Source organism: Zasmidium cellare (assembly GCF_010093935.1).
Source record: "Zasmidium cellare ATCC 36951 unplaced genomic scaffold M409scaffold_18, whole genome shotgun sequence".
NCBI classification, from domain to species: domain Eukaryota; kingdom Fungi; phylum Ascomycota; class Dothideomycetes; order Mycosphaerellales; family Mycosphaerellaceae; genus Zasmidium; species Zasmidium cellare.
Genome location: NW_022986962.1, coordinates 533,704 through 557,052, shown reverse-complemented (window position 1 = coordinate 557,052; position 23,349 = coordinate 533,704). Strand labels below are relative to the sequence as shown.

Genomic DNA, 23,349 nt, shown 5'->3' with positions numbered 1-23,349 from the left:
ACGCTCGGCCGACTCATGGACGTGCAGCGGTTTGGCGTCTAGCCATCCGAACCTTGTTCAAAGCTTATCACTGTTCCTTCAGCCTTGGGACATCTCCTTGTTCAGGCCCATCTTCTTTGACATTTGACATTTTCTTCGCTTCGGATAACGTTGCAGCCGGCCTTTGTCACAATGGGGTTGTGGAGCCCTCAGAATCCGCATGGGCACATGTGCGTTGAGGAGTATTCACTTCACACTGGTGCACATGGCGTCAAGACTTACGGCGAAACGTCAACGGATGGTGGGTTCGTCAGCGCTCGAAATGCATCTCCCGTAACAGTTTGCCGACAGCACGACCGCCTGAGTTTGGGACAGTGGCACCTCGGCGTAGCACTGTAGCAGGCCTCCATCAAATGGTGCTTCATGATCTCCAACACTATCTCGGAGACTGGCGAGAGCGACTAAGATCGACAAGCACTGACAACACGAAAAGACCGGGGAGTTCCTAGCCTGCCATCGGCTACACACCATAAGTCTTGGAAACTGCTTATCTGAGAATCATCAATTTTCTTCTCAACTACAGTAGTGTCTCCGAGTTTCAGCCACTCCCAGAGCCTGACGAGTTGTTGTTGAGCCCACGATCGAATGGGACCCTGGAGCTCGGGCAGATGTGATCGGCGAACTGATTTGGATGCCTACCAGAGAATTTCAAGCACGAAAGATGTAACAATTTGTGACACTGGCATACATGTTACCTTGAATCGTCCCTCTCGCTACTGGTCAGTTGATCTTCCATTCCTTTCCCTCAAACCATGTCGTCGAAGGCTTCCTCGGACGAGCCTGATCAGATCAGGACGAGTGAAAGAGATCTGGTCCAACACTCTTCGTTCTCTTCGACACATATATTCCCAAAACAACCAGTATGGCGGCGGGCTGCTCAGTCCATCAAATCAACATGGCTGAGATTCTCCGACTGGTGTATCGAATGGACTCCCTTCGCACTGGTTTGCTGTTACTGGCCGACCGTCACCGCCATCTTCGTCATGTGCTCCTCCGAGGCCATTGAGGTGTTTTACTACTTCTACATGATTGTAAATCTCTACATCGCGGCGGTATCGGCGTTTGAGAGCTTTTTGGCCCTGACCCCTGTGCGACTGGCTCGCAAGGCTGCCATCAAGTTCAATCAAACTGAAGTCAACCTTCGGAAAGATGCTGGTGACGATTTGCCTGTTATGGAACTGGTCATGGTGGCATATCTGCCCAATGAGAAGGATATTGTTGAGCAGCAGATCATGTATGCTCTGGAAGAGCTGCAATATCCAGGACAGAAGTAAACTTCTCCCCAAGTCATCATATTCCCATGTACCCTGCTGACAATGCCAACAGACTTCGCATCAGCCTTGTATACAACACACCGAAACCTATTGAGCCGCTCGAGAGCGGACTGCGCCAGCTGGAGAGAGACTGGGGCCAACTGAAAGTGGTCAAAGTTCCAAAGTCGACATCCAAGGCCGAGAATCTGAACTACTTCCTCTCCCTTCCACATTCTGGACAGTCAGAGTACATTGGCATCTTCGACACCGACCACCTTCCTCATCCTCACAACCCACGATGGGCCGCCGAACGGTTCAAGAAAGACAAGTGCGACATCGTACAAGGCCGATGCGTCGTCTACAACACCGGCGAATCGTTCCTGTCCAAGATGATCGCTATCGAATTCGACAAGATCTACGCCATCGCACATCCTGGACGAAGTCGCCTCTGTGGGTTTGGCTTGTTCTGTGGAAGCAACGGGTGGTGGCGAGCTGACGCAATCCGCGACATTCGTATGAGGGAGAAGATGTTGACGGAAGACATCGATTCTGCGCTTCGGGCGTATGGACAGGGCTACAAAGCAGTCCATGACTTGAACGTCGTCTCATATGAGCTGGCTCCCACAAAAGTAATGGCATTCTGGAAGCAGCGTATGCGATGGACACAAGGCTGGACACAAGCTTCGATCGATCACCTGTCCTTGATCTGGACCAACCCACCGGAAGGCAAAGGCAAGAGAGATCTCCACGAACGGAATGGCCTCTTCTCGCTCCTCTTCCTCCGCGAGCTGTCCTACTACTTCGTCTCGCAACATACATGCCTGATCCTCAGCTTTATCGTCAACGGCTGGCCACACAGCGCAGGCGGCTTGGTGAAGCTCATTTGGTTCACATACCCGCTGGCCGAATGGTTCTTCATCCTGGTTATCCTCGCCTTGATCTGCACTCTGTATTGCACGGATCTAGTGAGGAGCGAGTTCACCTCATGGTGGTACATGATCGCCTTCAGCATCATCTACACACCCTACCTGATCGTGCAGAGTTGCATGGGGCTGTACGGGCACGCGCGAGAATTGACCAAGTACACGAAGTGGAACCCCACAGAGCGGAAATAGCGTGTGATTGTTTGTAATGTAGCGTAGCGAGAACCTCATGAGAAATGTTAATTTGGATCGATGCCCGGGCACGAAAATGGAGACTCCAATGACGCGTTCTCTCGTCCCAATACGGCATTTCGATAATACGACAGACCAGAAATGTCGCCTTATCAACATGGATGGCGCAGCCTGCAGGTAGGTTGTTGGGGATGAATTGATTGCATCCCTGCAGGACGAAGCTGAGCCTGCAAGATAGTCGCATTGCGTCCAAGATAATCTGAAAAACTTCCACCAATGTCTTCGCCTGACAACCTTCCCGAACGATGACAAGGTATTCTTCGCTAAAGCAGGTTCCAACTTGAAACGCACCACGTCCAACGCGAAATTCTAGCGTACTAGATCCACCACAAAACTCGGTTCCTGCACCACCAGCTGCCGAATTCATCTTCGCGCACGTCGCTATCGGATAGCTTGAACTCACTCTTCACGCCGTCAGGACCCACGACCATCGGAATTCCCTGACACGCAGGTCGCGATTACCATGGTAGACTGCAACTAAGCGTGGCGAAATCTCCGACATCGAGCCTATTTGCACAGGAAGGGATCAACGAGGCCACCTGTGCTAGGCGAGGCTTGCATCGATTTAGCAACTCAGCACATGCGATGCGACGAAGCTTGGTCTCAACGCAAATTGGGGCTATCTGATGATTGTGGCGTCAGTGATTTTCGTCCTTAGGAGATCACAGAGTCGGTCGGAGCAGCAGCACGTCGAACGATCGCACCCGTCTCCCCTCTCCCTTCGCCTTGTCCCTCGGCCATGCTGCCAGCCCATCACCTGGCGACAGTGCTTTTCCTCGTCCTCGCCCATCTCGTCCAAATCGCAACATGCCAAATCAAAGGCGTCAACCTCGGCGGCTGGCTTCTCTCCGAGCCCTGGATAACCCCCTCCCTCTACGACAACGTCTCCGCCGAAGATGAATGGCATCTCTGCGACGAGCTAGGCAAAGACTCCTGCTCACAGCTCCTTCGAACGCATTGGAAATCTTTCTTGAACCAGAGTGATTTCCAGGCGATTCAGAGCGCTGGGCTGAATGCTGTAAGGATTCCGATTGGGTACTGGGCGGTGGATCTGGAGGATTGGGAGCCGTATGTTGATGGGCAGTTTGATTATCTTGCCCGGGCGGTGAGGTGGGCGGACGAGGCGGGGTTGGATGTGATTGTTAGTTTGCATGGTCTTCCTGGGAGTCAGAATGGGCAGGAGAATTCTGGGCTCGCGGGCGAGATTTTGTTTGCGAGCAATTCGTCGAATTTCGAGAGGAGTTTGAGGGTCTTGACGAATCTTTCGGCGGAGTTCTCGCAGGATGTGTATGGTGGTGCTGTGAAATGTGAGCCATGTTCTGAATGCGATGACGATGTACGAAGTGTTGCTGAAGTCGTAGTAGCAATTGAACTCGCAAACGAGCCGCGAATAGGCTCATCACTGCCTTTCGATGACTTGCTTGAATACTACCAGAGGGGCAGCGATGCCGTCCGAGCGGAAGATCCTAGCTCGTCCATCAATATAACCATCCATGGTCAGTCAAACCCTCACCAAGTATCCAAATTTTAGACAGTTTTCCTCATGTCCTTCATGTAGATGCTTTCCAACCTCTCACATCCTGGGAGGCTCACACCTCAACCGCAAACATCACCCGGCTGCCAACCACAAGTCTGACCTTGGATACGCACCAATACTACGCATTCTACCCACACGGGAACCTGTCAGAAAGCGCAATACTCGACTCAGTATGCGCAGTCTCGAAGCAACTGAAGGAGAAGTCGTCGAAAAGCAAGCTCCCTCCCGTGCTCGTTGGCGAATGGAGCTTAGCTCAAAGTACGTATCTCCCTTCCACACACTTCATGTCGACTGACAATCCATAGACTCATCCATGCTCCCCGAGAACTACGCTTCAAATGGAACAGAATACACCTCCTGGCTGCGCCTCTTCTTTGAAGCCCAGCATGCAGCCTACTCTCCCAACGGGCCTCATCAGGCTTCGACAGGCTGGATCTTCTGGACTTGGAGGACCGAGAACGATGTGGCGATGTGGTCCTATCGTCAAGGGCTTGCTGAGGGGTATATTCCGGCGAACGTGAGCGATAGCTCGTTGTTGAAATACAAGGTGGATAAGCATGGTTGTGTGAAGAGTTTGGCCGGGAGGGCTGCTTCGGTCAGCAAGGTGTTGGTGGTGGTTGGTTTCGTTGCCGCTGTATTTACTTACTCATAATTCGTATGAAGTGAACAATGCTCCTCGAAGCCACACAGACAGCAAGGTCCTCCTCGTAGCCATCCGGATTCGGTGGAGTCATGAGCCAGAGCGTACCGCAATGGAGAACACAATCTAGTCTCCACCAGTGCTGTACCACTTGACCACTTTCCACTTCCCCCTCTCAGAACCTCCGTTCTCCCAATCCAAAGTCGTGAGCGGAGCAGTCATCCAGATGTTGGTCACATCATCCTTGTCTTTCCAGTGATGCATGTAGTAGATCACAACTCTCGCGCCGTCATGGAGTCGGGACAGCGTTAAACTCTCGTAGACGCTCCTCCTGGTGAATGAAGTCGTCAGATGCTGAGAATCTGCGATGCCCATGAAATGGAGCTTGTCGAGCAGCGGTCGACCGATTGCTGCTTTCGATCCAAGAGAATGATCTTCTCTTAGGAGGCTGTGCTTCGGTAGTTGGGCATCATTTCCCTTCAAGAACAATGTCAAGGACCCCATTTCGCCCAGGCTGTCTGCACGGTAGTCGATGAAGACGGGCTGCAGAACTTTGCAAAGCAGAGGCCCATACTCCTTCTTGATGGAACGGCAGATCATGAGGAGAGGAGTGTGGCTCTTCAAGATGATGGCAGCTTGTCTTCTGGCTTCGACAGCACAATCGAATTTGAAGAACGGATGAGCTTGCTTAGACTTGGCATGTGAGCCGACGCTTCTGCCGCGCTGGACTCTTCTGAGCTGCACTTCCAGTGGGGATAGCAGGTATTTGTAGACGATGAGCCTGAGCTCGGGAGGTAGATCGAGTAGACCAGCAGGCATCTTTGCTGTAAGGCGTGCGTCTCTTCCAGTAGTCGGTGATGACGAGAGGAATGAGTCGTGGGCGTTTGTGACTGATATAGTGGTGAGTGGGAAGGCCATGGCTGTGTGACTTGTAAGACAATGCAAACGGGCAATTCATGCAGGTCCAGCAAACCCAGTCAGCAGCAAACTCCTGCCGTGCCGCTTTGAGCAGCAGTCTTAACGCAATAGCACGTATCCGGGCCCCAGGATGGACGATGGCCGGTATTGCTGCGTAACTCGCTCCCTTGCTGCCAAATCAAGCCATAACCACGGTTCAGAGTTTCATGCAGACGAATGCTGCACTCATCTCGCAACACCCCACGAAAATTTGCTGGGAACTTCTTGCATCGCATCTCGATGGCTCACTTCTTCCCAGCGCCAAAGTCGATTTTTCTAGCCACCTTGTCGCCTCTCTCGTTTTCTTTCCCTGGCACCTCGCCACCTCTTCGCTTAAGATCCTCTCCCATCGCCTCCATCCCACCACCTTTCCTTGGAAGCTCATGAAGCTTGCTTGGCTTCGGCACACTTGTCCAGTACTCATGCTTCAACACTCCTTCAGCAGACAGTCGAACCCGTGGGTCCAGAGTCAGCATCTTCATCAGGAGATCGACACCAATCTCGCCGATCGTTCGGAAGTTCGCAAGCCAGTAGTCTTTCGGCCGGATTGGCTGGATCTCTGTAGGTGTGACGTAGCCTTTCAGCTTGCTCACACCAGGCCAGTTCTCATCCGTCGGCGTCCCCACCTTCTCGCAGATGAGCTTGACCATGTTCATTTCGGACTCTGGCCAAGCTCTGAACAGAACGTCTCGTGAGATGAGCTCCGCAAATACGGCGCCACAGCTCCACACGTCAACTGCGCCGCCGTAGAATTGAGCTTGGAAGAAGAGCTCAGGCGGTCGGTACCATATTGTGATCGTGTTGTAGGTCATGGGTTGATAGGGATCTGCAAAACTTCTGGCCAGACCGAAATCTGCAAGTTTGATCTCACCATTCGCAGCGATCAGCAAATTGTTCGGCTTGATATCGCGGTGAAGTATGAAGTTGGCATGGCAGAAGTGCACAGCCCTGCTCAGCATGAGCATCCACGCTTTCACGTCTGCAGGGGTATAGCTGATATTCTGGGTGTCTTGAATGAGTTTGAGCAGATCACCTTGCGGCAGCTGCTCGAGCACGAGATTGAGATTCTGATTCTTGGTGCTGAAGACTGAGTACAGCTTGATGATGTTGGGATGATCGAGCTCTTGCAGAAACCGGATTTCTCGAAGCGAATCGTATGAAATGCCCATCTCCTTCACTTCTGCACCCACTTTGATCTTCTTGATGGCCACAAGCTGTGTTGGGTCTGTGATCAAATACGCCGAGTACACATCGGCGTACTGACCGGATCCCAGCTTCTTTCCTTTGACATATTTGTTCCGTTCTTGGGCGTCTAGTTGCTCGGCGAGATCGGCGACAAGTGGTGTGCTGGTAGGAGAAGCGGGCGCGCTATCATCTGGGTCTTCTTTCTTCGGCTGCGGCGACAGCTTGATGCGTTTGGAGGGAGGTTCTGGAGGTACATCCAGCGCTGGCGATTTGGCGACGTGGGCCATGATTTAGATATGGCCTCGGTCCTGGGGCTTGATGGCCTTTCTATCGCATCTTCAGGTGCCAAATAGCGTTTAGTCGCAATACAAAGTTGCTCAAGGTTTCGCTTTCTAAAGTTTCGGTCGTCGAGTGGTCACCAATGTGTCTAGAATTTCGAGTCTTCACGAGTGAAGTCAACACGATCTCGCGCACAGACTCCCTCGGCAGATCCTACCGAGCATCCGCCAACGACACCCCTGCATTGACAAACAACCACCACAAGATGCCCGGCCTACAGTCAAACCTCTCTATAACAGTAGCGTGGTGATATTATATTTCTATCGTTATAACAAGGTATCGTTATATAGAGACATCACGTGCAGCAGTCTTGGCATTCAGCCTGCTCCAAAATATAATAATATCTCCTGCTGTTGAAGGCTAACTACGGCTCTTTATTAGACTACTTTCTCGTACTTATTAAGGCTCTGTAGCTAGCTGCTATTACAATTATCAGATTGCTCTTTATAGAGCTATAGCTGCCTTAACAACTTTAAAGCCTAAGATGTATATATACGTAGTAGTTGTTTAACCTCCTCTTAATCTAACTCCTTAGGGGGAATAGGCTTAAACTACTAAGCTATCTGCTTAGCAAGGTCGTTAAGGTTATCTATAACATCCTCCTCTAGCACGTAGAGAAGCTATTAAATACTTATTCGTTAACGAATAACTTGCTATTATTAGAGACCTTATAACTACTACTTAAGTAGAGTAAGTGCTTCACTTGCCTAAGCTAGTAATGTGCTTTGTTACTATATATAAGGCTGTGCCTATAATATAATAGCTAAGTGATTCTAGCAGTTTATAATTGTTTAAGTTAATACCTTATACTAGGCTCTAATTACGAAGCGGATAGCCTTAAGCAGGTTTATTGTCTTAAGTAGATCTCGCTCTTCTTTAACCTTATCTACTATATAACGGAGCTAGTGCCGTCGATAACAGGCCTTAAATGTAGTAATAATGCCTTAATCTAGCGGCTAAGACTTGCTTATTATATTTAGTAGAAGCTAGACAACCTTAGTATTACGAAGACCGTATTTAGTAGGCAGTGTATTAAGCTCGTTAATAGCAGTCTCGTAAGCACTAAAGTTATCTATAACTAAGACTACCCTTCGGCTACTTATCTAGCTATTAAACTAGCAAAGCTATTGTAGCATAATTAGGCTAGTTATCTAGCTCTTCTTGTTAGCTCGATAGGTGCAGTCTAGTCTCTTAATCTACACTCTAGTAGCAGTAAAACAACGTAGTCTTTAATAGCGGCTAATAATCTATAGCTGAAGCTTATAACTGCCTATTATATTAACATAGTAATATACTGTTATCCGAACCTTCTCTTTCTTGTAGCTAGGTACTAGTACTGTTAATAACGCACGATTAGGCACTATCTTCTAAAACAAGCTAGTCTTATTACAGTTATACTGATCTTTAAGGGGGTATCGTACAAGGCGTGCTTAAAGGATCGCAATATTAGCTATTATTAACTGCTTATTAACTCCTACAGCCTCTCCGTATCTTCTCCTATCCTTAATATTGTGCCTACTCTTAAAACTAGTAAGCTAACTATTACTAAAGGCTAGCTCTTGTAGACTTTAATATTAAGGCAGCCGATACTAGTACTACTTTGCTCTTAACTTTAAAAGGTCGCCGTTAATTGCGAGTAAGTACTAATAGCGTGTTACCTACTAGGTAAGGGTATCTTTAAGCTCTGCGTAGTAGATACTACGTTACTTCTTTCGTGCTAGCTGTACTACTGTATCGCTCTTAAGGTAACGGTATCGGGCACTAAGGATCTTAGAGACTATTACTTATCGGATAGGCTTGTTGAACTAGCTCTTAAACTAAGTATAGAGCTCCTTTTGTGTAAGTAAAGGGCAGTCTTAATACTACTAGCGCAGTGCGAGCTTCTCTGCCTCTAAAAATGCGGTCCTCGGAGGCATATCTATAACGATAGTTTAGTAAGCAAATCTGAGATACGATCGTTATATAGGTATAGGCAGGAAGAACGATATTTTGCAGTAGGAAAGTTGGTGACAGCTGGCAGTATCGCTATAGCAAGGATATCGTTATATGCAGTATCGCTATAAGGAGGTTTGACTGTACTCTTCGTCCTCTCCCGCCTCAAAGAAGGCTCAGACATCACCGAAGAAACATACACAGACTTCTACGACAGTGAGCATCTCCCCGACATGGTCGCCTACCGGCCGAAAGTCTGCGACGTCGCCGTGCGGTACAAGAAGAGAATCGTGAATGCCGCTGCGGAGGCTCCAGAGACGTATCCTCATCTTGCGCTGTACCCGACAGAAGATGCCAAGGCTTTGATTGAAGGTGGCCTGGAGGGAGCCGCTGAGAAGACTCGCCATGTCAAGCTTCTGGGCGGGAGGGATGTCTATGAGTTTGCGGAGTTCGATCCCAGGATCTGCGAGAGGGTGACGAGCCATGAGAGTCCGAATGCACGCAATGATAGTAGCAATTGGCCAAGGACTTTGATTGTTCTGTATACGTCGCTAACGGACCCTCGACTTAGCGGCGCCATGGATGGAACCAGAGGACATCTTAGGTCGACGTTGTACAAGCGCATCGACGGGACGATAGGTGAGATGGTGATAGGAGAGTTTGATTGTGCTCCGGAAGAGGTGGAGGCTGATAAAGCTCTGCTTTCTTCGAGAAGGATGTTTCAGACGAGGTTGGATTGTACTATTGATGTGTTTGAACTACAGAAAGTCGTTGGCGATAGCAGAGCCCTGCTATAGATTGATACATCCATCATTTGAGGTCAGCTCCACTGTCCGTCTTAATCACCGCACCCGTCAGATTGATATCCCTCAAAGTATAGATATACGACTCAGCAATATCCTCAGGCTGGGCCAGGCGCTTTGTGGGCGCATTTGTCTCGACACTAGCTTTCAAGCCTTTGACCGCTTCCTCGCCAAGGATATCCCACATCTCGGTGCCGACAGCCCCTGGTTGAACGATGTTGACACGAATAGGCGCAAGCTCAAGTGCCAAAGCTTTCGTGAGGCCTTCCACGGCAGCCATGACTCCGTTTGCGAGGACCCAGCCTATTCTAGGGCGTAGCGCAATGGTACCGGAGGTGAAGGTGATAGAGCTGTACGGTCCTGGGGAGAGGTACTTCTTTGCGTGCTTGCCCAAGATCATGGGAGCGAAGTAACGGATTATGTGGGACTCGATAGCGGAGTCGACAGTGATCTGTTCGAGAGGCAGGGTCACCGTATCGAGCGGGCTGCCGGCGGTGTAGACTGTCGTGCACGTCAAACGCTGGTCTGGTCGAACACTACGAGCTACGCACTGATATGGTCCACTTTGCCAATTTTCTCAAAGAGCCCGACGATGTTGTCTTCTAAGGTCGTTCGGTTTCCAATGTCACAGACATGACCCGAGACTTGGTCTCTTGCCGACGGATACGATTCCAAGATCCGCTCGATGGACGTGTTGATCTTGGCTTCAGATGAAGAGGCTATCACAACAGTCATTCCATTCTCGATACATGCTTCCGCAGCTCCATATCCCAACCCAGAGGTTCCTCCGAAAATGAGGACCTTGCGGCGAGTGAGACGGGACGAATGTTTGGTCGAATCGGCCATGCTTGTTACGACTCCGTGGCAATGGTTATGGAGCCAGAGAATTTTGATGCGGTGACGGACTCGATCAAGTACTCTAAGATTGGTAATTTTTCTTTGCTTTGGTCGCAAAAGGATGAGAGGTATTCATGGAGATAATGTGCATCTTTTGATTGATAATGTAAGTGTTTCCCGGCTTTGCTTTATAACGACTGCGGATTCAGTCCGTGGTCTCAATCACCCCCATTGATGAAGAAGCCGAAGTTTGCCGGGAAGCCGAACGACCTCATGCTCAGCTACATAATGTCGCGAGTGCATGGTCAGCTCGTAGTCTTGAGACGCGATCGCATGGGCATTTGCAATGCGTCGGATTCGGTCTGACATATTGGGAATGGATACTCGCCCCATATACAGGAAGCACATCTCTGCCATATGTCGTAGTCCAAGGCTGTGCTAGATTGCACATGCGTTGCAGAAGATGTATTAAAGAAGCAGCCTCGTGAACTGCGATTCTTCGGAATTCTCACGAGTCATAAGTTGTCTTTGTCATCACCCGTCTTGACTCTCATGAAGGCTTGGCGGCCGATTGGGGAAGCTTCTGCGGCCAAGTTCACGAATCTCGGGGATGTCGTCTTGACTTCACTGCATCCCATCATTCACTTCAATCATCTCATTTCTTCACGTGGACACCGCCTGATATGGCATCTAAACGGCCCCTGGCATTGCTCAGCCTTCCAACGGCACTGCGACAGACGACATGTTTCCAATGCCAAACTCAAGTCCGTGGCATGCATAAACTCAACACAGCCCTACGTATGTTTGCCATTGCGCGTGGAACAACCACATGCTGACGTGTGCAAGGCGTACCGAAACCCACCCCATTCGTTCCCGATGTACCCGCCTTCCTCACCCTCATCGGCCGCAACATGTCGGCGCACGCTGGCAAGATTCCCTCCTGGGAAGCACTCTTCACCCTCTCCTCTCAACAACTCAGAGAATCCGGCGTCGAACCCGCAAGAGCACGGAGATATGTATTATGGTGGAGAGATCGTTTTAGGAATGGTATTCACGGCATTGGTGGGGATTTGACTGAGGTCAAAGATGGAATCGCAGAGCTACGCATCGCTGAAGTGCCGGTTGCGAAAGGGGCAGACGCTCCTGCGACTGTTTCACGAGATGCTGGAACTAGGAAGGTCATCGTGAACGTGCGGCCAACAGTCACTCTGCCAGAGGACCCTGCGAACCCGAAACCAAAGGAGGGGAAGAAGAGCATTTTGGAGGCATTGGCACCACCTTTGCGGCTGAAAGAGGGTCAGGTCAAGCCAGTGGAGGGGTTCAAGATCGTGACGGGCAACAAAATAGGCGGCACGGGCGTGGAATACATCAAGGGACACATGGGCGTTGCGAGATTGCGTGTACAAGACGGATTGTGGGAGCAGAGGAGAGGACACAAGGTTGATGGTGGTGAGAGGCGGCGTGCGGCTGTGAGAGCGAAGAGGAGGGCTGAAGAACGCAAGAATGCGAGATAGTCTCGGGCAGCGTGACTGCGGCTTTGAGCTGGCAGGCCTGTGTGTAGATGCTGACCTGTTGGTAGAGCCTGTATACTACTGTATATTTGCGCCTCGCGATCGTGAACCGGATTCCTCGCCTTCGGCGCCTCCGAAGTCTGGCCGACACCGCTGATTTGGTGGGTGAGGGCCAATGTGTGCAAGCGGCAAATGATGGGACAGCGCTACATTTCAGCCCTGTGCCTACGATATAATGTCAATGGCAATCCTGATAGACGATGCAACAATAGTTCTGACAAAGCCATTCGCTTCGAAGACGACGCTCGTGCGATCAGCAAGTAGCGTACCTCGCCCGGGCGAATCATGTTGATACAGCTGTGGACGAAAGACCTATTGCGTGCATGCACAAGATGCCTTGAAGGCTGAATCCAGAGCCCTACTTTTGTCATTGGCCAGATTTGAGCAGTCGATTATGGGGGCCGTAAGCAGATGGGGGCCGTAAGCAGATGGGGCCCGAGTCCTAATGCCTTCTGCGACTCACTGCCCGCGGCTGAATTTGAATCCTTCAGCCCGGCACTGTTAATTAGGGTCGCCAGCTTCTCTAGAGTCGTAACTCATCGAAGATGATGTTCTGGTATAAGACTTCTAAAGTGGCATACTACTCTACAAGAGCTGACGGCGATTGAGATGAACGGCAACATGGAGGTCTTATTTCAAGCGGTCGTTACGGGCATCGCTCTTACAGTGCTCGGATACACCGTCTCAGTCCTACGGCTAGCCTTCCACCCTGACCTCAGAAAGATCCCAGGACCTTTCGTATCACGTTTCACAACCTGGCCGTTGAAAATCGAGGTGCTCAGGGGTCACCGAACAAAGTACATCCACGAGCTTCACAGGCAGTACGGACCGTACGTCCGCATTGCTCCCAGCGAGATCTCCACGTCGTCTATCGAAGCGCACAGACAGATCCACAGAATCAGCACCGAGTTCATCAAAGCGCCCTGGTACCAAGGACAGACGCCGACGCAGATTGACGACAATACTTGTGGGGTGTTTGGCCTCAGAAACCAGAAGGTGGCTTCCGCGAGGCGAAGATTGTTTCAGCAAGCTGGTACTAAGGCTGCGGTCGTACAATGGGAACCTGTTGTCGTTGGACTCGTCAAGGCAGTGATTGGGAAGATCAAGCGTGACGCATCTCAAGGTCCGTACCGAACCCCTAGAAATTCTCTCTTCTGGTTTGTTGACTCTTGCGCGATAGGCACGGCCGACGTTGCAAAGTGGTTCTCCCTCCTGACGTCCGACGTCCTCTCATCCCTCGCTTTCGGGGAGCCTTTCCGCATGGTCGAGAACGAAACCAAGTCTCAACTCATCCACGACATCGAGAGCGGAATGATCTTCATCGGTGTCCGTCAAGAGTTGCCCTGGCTCTGGTACCTGATCATGTACTTGCCCATCCCCAGCATCGGAAGACCGAACGACATCTTCAAACGCTTCGATGTGTACGGCGAGACTGCCGTGAAGAATACAAAAGCCGCGAAACCAGGAAGCGCAAAGACTCTTTTCTCGAAAATGGTCCCTGAAGACGGGACCCAGAAAATCCCCGATTCCATCGTCCGTCACGAAACCGCCAATATCATCATTGCTGGATCAGATACCACAGCTATAGCGTTGACGTATCTTGTATACTCGGTCCTGAAGCACCCTAATATTCATCAGAAGCTCGCCGCCGAGCTCGAGACATGCTCAGAAGATCCTTCCTGGGAAGAGTTGGAGTCTAAGCCTTACATTAACAATGTCATCACTGAGACACTACGCCTGCATGCCCCTGTACCGTCTAGCCTTCCTCGAGTTGCTTCCGAGGGAACGTTCCTCGGAGGGCAATATGCCATACCAGGGTTTGCTGTTGTGGATACCCAGGCGTATACGTTCCATCGGGATCCTCGAGTATTCCCCAACCCTGAACAGTGAGTCAAGTTACATATCCTTACCTCAATGTCGAAGCTCACTGGTTACGCATCAGGTTTGATCCCGACCGCTGGTCACACGCTACGCCAGAGATGAAAGAGCACTTCCAAGCCTTTGGTGGTACTATCAGAAGTAAGGATTCAGCGTTACCGGCTCCATTACGCAACCATACTAATCGATCTCCCCACCAGCCTGCCTAGGCCAAAACGTCGCCCGCATGGAACTCCTCCACGCCACCGCCCTCTTCTTCCGCGAACTCCCCAACGCCCGCCTCGCAGACTCCACCACAGCCGAAAGCATGGACATCATCGACTTCTTTGTCATCAAGCCCAAAGGCGGGAAATGCGAAATCACCACCAAAGACGTCTAGAGCATCCCCGCGCCGGCGCCCATATCCATCGAGTTGCCTGGATCGACACCGGCGAATTTTCGAGACCCGCCGCCGTGGTCGTCGTCGCGGTTTGCGGCGATGTGCATGGATTCGAGGATGCCGAAGATGGCTGCTAGGCTGAGGGCTTCCGCGTGTGGATCGGTTGTCGAGAAGAAGTCGATCTTGGCCGATTGTCCAGGAATAGATACTTCGGTCTTCCAGACCGCGAGAGATTGCTGTGTATTCGCATCGAGTAGCTTGAACTGTCCCAAGTCGATGCCCATTGACGAGGGCTCCCAGAGCAACTGGCGACCCACAGCGGAGAAGGTGTGCTTGATATCCTGCCTCTCGAGCGGCTGCCATGGGGTCTCTGCGCCGCTGCTGATTTGGATGTCGCCAGACTTGGCATTGACTTTCGCACTTGCCGATGAAGAAGCCTTGTCTCCGGACTTCGGCGTGAGGGTAACCATATGCTCTTTCGGACGGAGGATGTGGTTCTTGATTTCGAGGCCGACTTTGTACGAAAGCTTGCCCGTTGTCGAATCGCGGACTTCTCGAATGTCGTCTGCGACACGGAAGACAGAAAAGGACTTGACAACTGGTGTTTGAACAGGCTCGTCCCCAGTCTGAACCACAATCTTTTCATCTGAGATCGTAGTTTGCCCCGAAGGTGTCGTCTCGACAACCACTTGCTTCTCGTCGGCCATTGTTTCTCGATTGAGGTTTCTGTAAAGGCTACCAAAATTGAGAAGAGGACAAGTTCGAACGTGCAGTCAGTGGCAGTGCTCTTCCAATTCCATTATATAATCCCGACCGAGCCTCAGCTGGACTTCCAACATCGTACCTGCGGCTGAGACGCAACGTTCCACATGGCGCAGCAGCATCGACTTGGCGTGTTTTTGTGCCCAGCAGTCTTGGCGGTATGGACGACTCCAGGTCGATAGGGATGAAAGTGTTGTGCGTAGCAAAAGGATCATCGATTTCTCGCGCTGCAAAAGGATCACCGATTTCTCGCGCAACCGGAAGGCTTGTATGCACGATATAGAGGATCCGTATGCTCGGTGGACAGCCAATCACATGTTCCCAGCCGAATAGAGAGATCAAGACTCACCCGTTTAGAGTTTGCCATCTGGTAACTTCAGTAATGGTTATTACAGAGTTGGTATCGAAAGCGAACGCCCGATGGAATCTCCTAAGGAGTGAGTGAGGGCGCCACACTTCAACATTCACTTCACGAAATGCCGACCTCTATCGAACTCGAAGTCGTCTCCGCGACGCAAGTTGTATCGCATTCTTCCGACCGTGCATCACCACCACCTACGATTGTCTCTGGAGCCCAGCATGGAGGAGATACGCCTTCCCGGCCACTCACCTTCCACCTTGCCTTCCTGTCTCTTGTGCTTATGGTCCTGGTCGCTTCACTCGATACGACGATGCTTTCTGTTGCGCTTCCAGTAAGTAACCCCAACGACCATGATATCGTGCTTGGCGTCTACTAACACGCCCGTACCAGATCATCACGCGCCAACTGCACGGCTCCAACATCGAGGCTTTTTGGGCCGGCCTAGCATACATTCTCCTGGTCGCCATCACGCAGCCTCTCTACACCACTTTCTCGGACGTCACTGGCCGCAAGATCCCTCTCTACATAGCGTTCACGCTGTTTGCTACGGGCGCCGTCATCTTCGCCACTGCGCACTCCATGCCGCTCCTGGTGCTGGGCCGCGCAGTGCAGGGTCTTGGGGGCGGTGGCCTTGACGTTCTTAACGAGATCATCCTGGCAGATTTGACGACCCTTAAGGAGCGGCCTCTGTACATGGGACTTATGGCTGTTCCGATGGGTGTAGGGACGGTCGCGGGCCCGATTATCGGCGCGGCTTTTGCTCATGATGCCTCGTGGCGCTGGATCGGCTGGATCAACCTGCCGATGGTGGGCGCCTCCGCTGCTCTGGCTGTGGTGTTCTTGCGGCTGAGACCCATTCGGGCGAGCATGCGACAGTTAGATTTCATCGGGATGACGGCGTTCGCTCTTGGGTGCCCGGCTGTTGCGGTCCCGCTCAGTATTGCTGGGCCAGATAATCCATGGAGTTCGGTGCAAATTCTACTCCCACTGATCACGGGCTTCGTCCTACTCGGCGGACTTGTAGTCTACGAAGCGCGACCCGAGAATGCTCTCTTCCCATACCGTGTATTCCGATCCCGCTCAGCCAAGGTCATGACCATCACGGGGTTCTTGCACGGTCTCATTCTCAACCCCATGTTCTACTGGCCGCCCCTATTCTTCCAAGCCGTGACCTTCGCCACGCCCCTTCGCTCCGCGGTATTAGTGCTCCCCCTATGCTGCAGCCTCGTAGCAGCCATCCTCGCCGCAGGCTTCCTGGTAGACCTGACTCGCAAGACCCGTCTCCTATCATGGCTGGCATGGGGCCTCCTAACCCCCGGCCTCGGACTCTTCTCACTCTGCGACGCGCGAACTTCCCTCGTCGAATCAATCGTCTTCCAGATCCTAACCGGCACAGGCATCGGAACGCTCTTCACCGTCTCGCCTCTCGTCATGCAGGCCAGCGGCACCAGCCCCGACGATCAAGGCCTCGCCGTCGGCATTCTAGTCTCCATCCGACTATTTGGCGGCCTGATCGGGCTTGCGCTGGCGTCGACGGTTTTCTCGCTCGCTTTCGCGAGCTCTATTCGTTCGAACGGTGCGGTTTCCGTGGACGCTGTGGTGAAACAGGACCCGAGTGCTGCTGTGGCTTTCATTCCGGAGCTTGTGGAGTCGCGGGCTAGAGAGGAGATTTCGAGATCGTATCTCGATACCATGCGGATTATTTGGTATGTTCTGTCGGGGTTGAGTGGGTTGGGTTTGATAAAGTCGTTTGGGATGGAGGAGGTGTCGTTGGAAACGGAGGAAATTGGGCGGCAGCACATCGAGTAGCCGATGTCGTGTTTTGTAACAATCTTCTCCGGATCGATGGCAGCACGGACTGGCCAAGACAGAGAGGCTCTGTCTGTATCCCAACGTTGAAATTCTCTCCTAAAGGTCAAACATGCCATTCGAACAGCTACACGTCGGTCTCACCGGTAAGACGCACCACTTCCAACTCTCCCTCTCGCTCGAATGCAAATCTGCCTCCAACAATCTCAAAGTCCAAGGGTTTCCTAGGCGCCAGCTTCACCGTAACATCCAGAAACCTCGCCGCTTCTGGAACCTGCTCAGCCCTCAGCGGCTGGTCGTATGTCGGATGAAGACCGACAAATGCCCTGGCTCTACGCTCTTCGATTTCGACGATTTTCGATGCAAAAGCCGCTAGGCTTCGACTCTTTTGGAACCCCTCAAGTCTATCCGTCGATGCCAGCGTCTGAATAGCTCTTCGTCGCACGATTGAATCTCGGCATTTCAGGGCAATCAAGTACAGGGCTGGAAGAATGACTGGTTCAACAGCAAAGTTTGCAGGCGTGCTTGAGGATTGGCGGAGATCTCCATCGGCCAGTCTGGAGGAGTCCAAGTACTCATCCGCGAGGTCAAGAATGCGACAGTATTCATCGTGAAAGACGTCATTGGGAACTTCCCGTACTGATCTGCAGGATGTGAGCAGGAAGGTGGAGTAGAAGTGCTGGATCTGAAGGAGGATCAGGCTTCGTTTCGTTTTTTTATCTCCAGGAGGGATAGACAGGCTGTCTAAAGTAGACTTGAATGAGATCATCCAGGAAGCGTGTCGAGTTATTAGTTTTTGGAGACGCGATGAAAGATTGTCGTTGAGATTCGGCTTGATCGTCCGACTTTTGCAATGATCAATGCACCATTTCTCCAGGATATTCTTTCCAGTCAGGTCTTGAGAAGCGTCGGCTTGTGCCATGCGCAGCAGATCCGTGCGTAAATCGCGCTCCTCGGTCGTCAATCGTTCAAGCGTCACTCGGAGGGTCTCAAGATCCGATGGTGGAGGCGAAGACATCGGAGAGCTTGGAATTGAAGAGCAGCTCTCAGCAGATCTTGTCTCCAGGAGGATGCCGTTCGCTTGAAGCAACTTGAAAGTCGATATCAAAGTTTTGGATGTCTCCGTTTCGTAAAGCATCCCAGTCTGCTTTGTGGGATCATAATCCAAGAAGACCCTGTTGCCGAAGCGTAGATGAGAGATGGCCGCGGTGGTATCGCTCTTCACTATCTCACAAGCAGCAAGTAGAATACAGGCGCATAAGACCGTCTCCAGAACCGGAGTGAAACGTGAATATAATTCGCCAATGTGCGGTTCGAGAGCAACGATAGCTTTACCGTACTGATGCAATGTATTGCGGTCCTCGAGGAAAGTATGCACAAAGCCAACATGCGTAATCTGTACCAACCCTCGATGTATGCCTCCTAGAGCTGCTATTGCGCGGAACACGGGGATCTCGTGACTTAAGCGTAGAACTAGTCGAGTCATCCAAGCTCGGGGAGTGTTGAGGTGCATCTGACGAGCGGTAGTCCTGCGGAAGTAGTCGAAGGCATAGCGTTCGTAGTCCGTCGTATCGAGCGTCAGGGATGGCATAGAGCACAAGCTGGGGCCTTGAGCCTCTAAAGGTAGAAGTTGGCGTGCGGTAAAACTACTACGAGGAGATCCTGTAGGTGGGTATCTTTGGGAGAAAGTTAAGAGGTCAGCATACGTATCTCAGGGCTGGACATGTCATTCGGGCTACATTCGCACTTGGCAGCCAAGCGTGACATTCCAAGACTGCTATATGCTCGTCTTCCGCCCTTCAACCTACGTACCCTGCACAAAGTCTACCGCTCGACGTACATCGATTACATCGAGGTCTAGTCTCGTCGCATTTGATACGACGTAGCCTAGGAATGAATCAGCGGACAGACATGCCGGCAATGAATACAGGGTGCTCTGCCGGCATGTGCGGCACCCCTGCCTCGTAGGCTTGGAAGTGACGACTCTTCCACGTTTCTCGGTCATGGCTGACGAGGCAAATCCGGTGTATGCGACAAGTGCGAAGGTCACTCAGGATCCAAGGAGCTGTATATAAAAGGACAACTAACGAAAGCGATGACAAAGATAGACTGTTGATCTCAAAACTAAGTTGATCCTTCTCGATACCTAGCCAATCATGGAGCTGTGAGAAGTTTCACTTCGATAGAGTTTGGAGCTCAAGACTTCAGCCGCATGCACGGATCCACAGCCTTACTGATCACGTCAGGCACCTAAGGCATCAAGGCATCTCAATTGCAAGTGGCAAGGAAGCTATCACATGGTGTGCAAGCGTGCTACTAAGACCCATTGTGCGCATATTACGAGAGGAGCTTTGCTGAAGTCGATACTCAAGAAAGGAAAGTAGTCTCCATGAACAGCTGACCTTCCTCCTCCCTGAATACCTGATCGTCGAACGTGATCATCAGTTTTACTTTCCGTATGTACTACACGCATTTGTTAATAATGTACTCTCAGCGAAATTGCATAGTGTTACTCGCCTGGTATATGTAAGGCTTCGCACCCGAAGCTGTCGCAAGAAGTTGCTTGACAACTCGTGGCATCTCACCCATAACATCGATTCGATCTGTCCGAGCGCCCAAACTGCTTGTGATCTTGGCTTTCATGTTTCTTCCTCCTGTGCCGGTACCTTCCCATGTGAGATCCACAACGCAAGGCTCAGGATAATCTGTCTCTGGATCGACTCTAGTTTCCACATGCTGCACTCTGGTCAAAGGAGATGCACCAGCAAGCACAATAGTGCCATCCGTCGCAATCGCACCTACATTAACAATGGTGTTCCCATACGACGGCGGCGTAATGAACTCCATCATGAACGCCGAATACGTCGGACCTTGGAAGAACCCAAAGTTCCACCTGGCCGCTGCGAGATGTGGCTGCATGCCTTGCAATGCATGCGAGACCATCCCTTGCCCGTCGAAATCCATCAGACCCTGCCTCGTCATTATGGTTCCCTCCACCCGGCACCGAGGCCAGAAAGCGTGTTTGATACGACCCCAAGGCGTTTCTGGATCCGGGCCGAAGTTTGTTGTCCCGTTCTTGCCTGCCACGATTCCCGGCGCCGTTTTTGTAAATGTCAAGTCCACTATGATTCCTGGATCCACGCGACTATTGATCTGAAAACTCTCTCCGCTCTCATCAAGAGATAAAGAGCAGTCATCCGCGGCGAAGTCTTGCTTGTCTGGCGAGAAACTGAAGTTCAAGACGTTGACCAAACTCCAAATGAGGTCTCCGCTTGGGTCTTGGGGATATATCTTGGTGTTGAAATGTACCGTTCTCCGAAGGTTCCTTCATGCCATCAGCGAAGACTCAGTAGTAAGTCGTGGAATATCACGGATCCACACATAATGTTGCTATATATCACCTGAACCCAAGCAAATTTGCCGCTATTGCTAACCATGTAGAAAGTCTTCGACTCCACACTGGTTGCTTCTATACACTCCCACGCTTGATTCTCTCTCTTGAGCTCGGAAAAGGGTGTTTCGCTTGCCTGTTCGGCGACGGACAGTATGGCGGAAGATCTATAAGTGGGGTCTGAGACGCCGAGCCTGTTGCTTCACTGTCAGCTGCGGGCGTGTGAGGAGTGTGCATGAGCGGGTTATACTTTTGTTTCGCCCAGTCGAACATGTTTCCGTCAAAAAGACCACTCTGATGTGGTTCGGTAGAGCATCAAAGATAGGGTGACAAATCGCGGTCGCAATAGTACGTAAGGTGTAGTCGCAGTTGAAGCTGTGGGCAAAGGTGTTTCCAATATGGATAAATCTCGTGTCCGAATGGGACTGCTTCTTTTAAGCCAGTCAATGGGGACGTCTGGGAACTCCGAGCTTTTGCACAAGATCGCCCGAGTTCCGGCGTCTATTCCAAACGTCGTCTTGGCAAGGGCGAAGCAGTGTCAGTCCCATACCAATCCGGTGGAAAACAAGCTTCTCCGAGCTGCCTTTACATGTGCTCGGTGGACAGCCAATTGGCGATTCTCAGCTGAATCCTGCAGAGACTTGTTTCCTCACTGAGAAGACTGGTACCCTCTCAGCCTTCGGCTCTGCGGTATGCCGAATTCCACAAGGACAGCTGCTTGATCGGGCTAGAAGCCGGACGAGCCTCAGCTGAAACACGTTTCGTTATATAGCCAATCGCTAGACGTAGGTCAAGTCGATCTGCACGAATTTCGACAAGTCTACCCATCTTGCAGCCTAACACAATAGGCCAGATCAGCCTGTTCAACTCCTCCACGTACTCCGGAGGTTGCCCCTTTACCATCACCCACTTTCAAGGATGGCAGTGCTCGCCCCCGACCTGGGTTCTTAGCAATGTTCGTTCCAAACACCTCTGGTTTCCTGCAAGAATACTTCATCAATCTATCATAATTAAACCTCGATCCACTACTCTCCCTCAGTATGGTATTGTTCCACTCCTTGTTGCCCCTTTGTGGCTTACTGGCGACCTGTACTGCATACGTTCCACTTCCTCCCTCCGACGATGCATTTTATCAGCCACCATATCGATACGAACTTGAGCGTCCTGAAAGTATTCTACGCCCTCGGCAGCTTCCCAAACCTTTCGGAATCAACGCAACCATCGCAAAAACCCATCAGCTCCTCTATCGCTCGACGGACAGCCAAGGAAAACCAAACGCGGTCGTAACTACCGTGCTTGTGCCGCCTAATGCACACCCGAACAAGCTGCTATCTTTGCAGAATGCATACGACTCCGCTTTCATCGATTGCCCTCCCTCATACCAGCTCTATCAGCCTGATTCGTTCATTTACGAGCGCGAAATCATCGAACTTGCATTACAAGAGGGCTGGTATGTTTCTGTGCCGGACTTCGAAGGATTTACATCAGCTTTCACGAACGGTGTCCAGTCTGGCCAAGCCGTGCTCGACTCATTGCGAGCTGTGCTGCGGTCCAGGAGCATTACTGGTCTATCCAGCAACGCTCGAAAAGTTATGGCAGGAGGATCTGGAGGTGCTCTCGGAAGTGAATGGGCACTGGAGCTACAGGCCACATACTCTCCGGAGCTGACCATTGAGGGCACATTGCTCACTGCGCTCACGCCGAACGTCAGCTCTGTCTTCGAGACAGTTGAAGGTACCAATTCCTCATCGGTAATACCGTTGGCTATGCTAGGGCTGTCCAAACAGTACCCCAACTTGTCACGATGGATCTCGGACAACCTACAACCACTCTCGGCTCCCGGCTTTCTCGAAGCCAACAAAGTCTGCGGTGCAAATCTCCAACCCATCTTCCAGACTCAACAAGTCTCCTCCAAGTATTTTGGAAGACCGAACGCCTTTCTGGATGCAACACCTCAGTCAGTCTTACATAGCGTGGGAACAATGGGTTTACATGGCACACCTCGAAGCCCAATCTTCTCTTGCAAAGGCGAGGCAGACGAGCTCTCGCCGATTGCGGATACTGATGCCTTGATAAATAAGTATTGTGACAAGGGAGTTACAGTTCAATATCTACGGGTGGCAAAAGCGGATCATGAGATAGGAGGCGCATACGGGTTTGTGGCAGGATTTCCGTGGTTGAAGGACAGGCTCAACGGTGTTCGACTCCCGGCAGGATGCAACATTACAAACATCACATTACCGGCTGGGTTCCCTGCTTGACAGATGTGGACCGTGTAGAAGAGGACCTGGCGTTGCTGAGGTCTTTATCCATTTGAACCATCTCATTTCCCTGTTCCGAAGAGGCTAGCGCAGAAGTGGGTGGGTCAGGGAGAGGTCCCCAGAGGCCAGTCGCAACTCGTTGTCGTTTTACATAAAATGGGATACTTTAATCTGAGAATCGCTAGCCGAAGTCGTCTCCGGATGCTGAGTTGTGGCTGTCGTGGCCGACTTGCAGGATAA

The 23,349-nt window shown here is 51.4% G+C and overlaps 13 protein-coding genes across 13 annotated transcripts; 7 read left to right on the top strand and 6 right to left on the bottom strand.

Annotated features, from left to right (window-relative positions):
• Nucleotides 1-171: 171 nt before the first annotated feature.
• M409DRAFT_66624 (glycosyltransferase family 2 protein) lies at nucleotides 172-2,407 on the top strand (the record flags this gene model as incomplete). Its single annotated transcript, XM_033817018.1, has 3 exons — nucleotides 172-176; nucleotides 944-1,309; nucleotides 1,366-2,407. 3 exons carry the CDS (start codon nucleotides 172-174, stop codon nucleotides 2,405-2,407), a joined length of 1,413 nt encoding a protein of 470 aa, XP_033667525.1.
• Nucleotides 2,408-3,206: 799 nt separating this feature from the next.
• Nucleotides 3,207-4,656, top strand: M409DRAFT_23268 (glycoside hydrolase family 5 protein; the record flags this gene model as incomplete). The annotated part of the gene is made up of 4 exons (XM_033806711.1): nucleotides 3,207-3,774; nucleotides 3,832-3,963; nucleotides 4,026-4,262; nucleotides 4,310-4,656. 4 exons carry the CDS (start codon nucleotides 3,207-3,209, stop codon nucleotides 4,654-4,656), a joined length of 1,284 nt encoding a protein of 427 aa, XP_033667524.1.
• A 114-nt stretch (nucleotides 4,657-4,770) lies between these two features.
• M409DRAFT_23267 (uncharacterized protein) lies at nucleotides 4,771-5,562 on the bottom strand (the record flags this gene model as incomplete). Its single annotated transcript, XM_033806710.1, has 1 exon — nucleotides 4,771-5,562. One exon carries the CDS (start codon nucleotides 5,560-5,562, stop codon nucleotides 4,771-4,773), a length of 792 nt encoding a protein of 263 aa, XP_033667523.1.
• Nucleotides 5,563-5,846: 284 nt separating this feature from the next.
• M409DRAFT_23266 (uncharacterized protein) lies at nucleotides 5,847-7,073 on the bottom strand (the record flags this gene model as incomplete). The annotated part of the gene is made up of 1 exon (XM_033806709.1): nucleotides 5,847-7,073. One exon carries the CDS (start codon nucleotides 7,071-7,073, stop codon nucleotides 5,847-5,849), a length of 1,227 nt encoding a protein of 408 aa, XP_033667522.1.
• A 2,217-nt stretch (nucleotides 7,074-9,290) lies between these two features.
• On the top strand, nucleotides 9,291-9,696 carry M409DRAFT_23265 (uncharacterized protein; the record flags this gene model as incomplete). Its single annotated transcript, XM_033806708.1, has 2 exons — nucleotides 9,291-9,567; nucleotides 9,629-9,696. 2 exons carry the CDS (start codon nucleotides 9,291-9,293, stop codon nucleotides 9,694-9,696), a joined length of 345 nt encoding a protein of 114 aa, XP_033667521.1.
• A 171-nt stretch (nucleotides 9,697-9,867) lies between these two features.
• On the bottom strand, nucleotides 9,868-10,706 carry M409DRAFT_54958 (uncharacterized protein; the record flags this gene model as incomplete). The annotated part of the gene is made up of 2 exons (XM_033812874.1): nucleotides 9,868-10,361; nucleotides 10,412-10,706. The coding sequence occupies 2 exons, from the start codon at nucleotides 10,704-10,706 to the stop codon at nucleotides 9,868-9,870; spliced, it is 789 nt and encodes a 262-aa protein (XP_033667520.1).
• Nucleotides 10,707-11,380: 674 nt separating this feature from the next.
• On the top strand, nucleotides 11,381-12,365 carry M409DRAFT_23263 (uncharacterized protein; the record flags this gene model as incomplete). Its single annotated transcript, XM_033806707.1, has 3 exons — nucleotides 11,381-11,495; nucleotides 11,544-12,146; nucleotides 12,277-12,365. 3 exons carry the CDS (start codon nucleotides 11,381-11,383, stop codon nucleotides 12,363-12,365), a joined length of 807 nt encoding a protein of 268 aa, XP_033667519.1.
• Nucleotides 12,366-12,889: 524 nt separating this feature from the next.
• M409DRAFT_23262 (uncharacterized protein) lies at nucleotides 12,890-14,525 on the top strand (the record flags this gene model as incomplete). Its single annotated transcript, XM_033806706.1, has 4 exons — nucleotides 12,890-13,391; nucleotides 13,449-14,154; nucleotides 14,211-14,287; nucleotides 14,347-14,525. The coding sequence occupies 4 exons, from the start codon at nucleotides 12,890-12,892 to the stop codon at nucleotides 14,523-14,525; spliced, it is 1,464 nt and encodes a 487-aa protein (XP_033667518.1).
• Nucleotides 14,522-15,232, bottom strand: M409DRAFT_54956 (uncharacterized protein; the record flags this gene model as incomplete). Its single annotated transcript, XM_033812873.1, has 1 exon — nucleotides 14,522-15,232. The coding sequence occupies one exon, from the start codon at nucleotides 15,230-15,232 to the stop codon at nucleotides 14,522-14,524; it is 711 nt and encodes a 236-aa protein (XP_033667517.1).
• A 531-nt stretch (nucleotides 15,233-15,763) lies between these two features.
• M409DRAFT_23260 (uncharacterized protein) lies at nucleotides 15,764-17,457 on the top strand (the record flags this gene model as incomplete). Its single annotated transcript, XM_033806705.1, has 2 exons — nucleotides 15,764-15,979; nucleotides 16,039-17,457. The coding sequence occupies 2 exons, from the start codon at nucleotides 15,764-15,766 to the stop codon at nucleotides 17,455-17,457; spliced, it is 1,635 nt and encodes a 544-aa protein (XP_033667516.1).
• Nucleotides 17,458-18,201: 744 nt separating this feature from the next.
• On the bottom strand, nucleotides 18,202-19,462 carry M409DRAFT_54954 (uncharacterized protein; the record flags this gene model as incomplete). Its single annotated transcript, XM_033812872.1, has 3 exons — nucleotides 18,202-18,211; nucleotides 18,324-19,133; nucleotides 19,266-19,462. 3 exons carry the CDS (start codon nucleotides 19,460-19,462, stop codon nucleotides 18,202-18,204), a joined length of 1,017 nt encoding a protein of 338 aa, XP_033667515.1.
• A 362-nt stretch (nucleotides 19,463-19,824) lies between these two features.
• M409DRAFT_66619 (uncharacterized protein) lies at nucleotides 19,825-21,121 on the bottom strand (the record flags this gene model as incomplete). The annotated part of the gene is made up of 4 exons (XM_033817017.1): nucleotides 19,825-19,920; nucleotides 19,975-20,782; nucleotides 20,839-21,042; nucleotides 21,099-21,121. 4 exons carry the CDS (start codon nucleotides 21,119-21,121, stop codon nucleotides 19,825-19,827), a joined length of 1,131 nt encoding a protein of 376 aa, XP_033667514.1.
• Nucleotides 21,122-21,888: 767 nt separating this feature from the next.
• Nucleotides 21,889-23,109, top strand: M409DRAFT_66618 (uncharacterized protein; the record flags this gene model as incomplete). The annotated part of the gene is made up of 1 exon (XM_033817016.1): nucleotides 21,889-23,109. The coding sequence occupies one exon, from the start codon at nucleotides 21,889-21,891 to the stop codon at nucleotides 23,107-23,109; it is 1,221 nt and encodes a 406-aa protein (XP_033667513.1).
• Nucleotides 23,110-23,349: the final 240 nt, after the last annotated feature.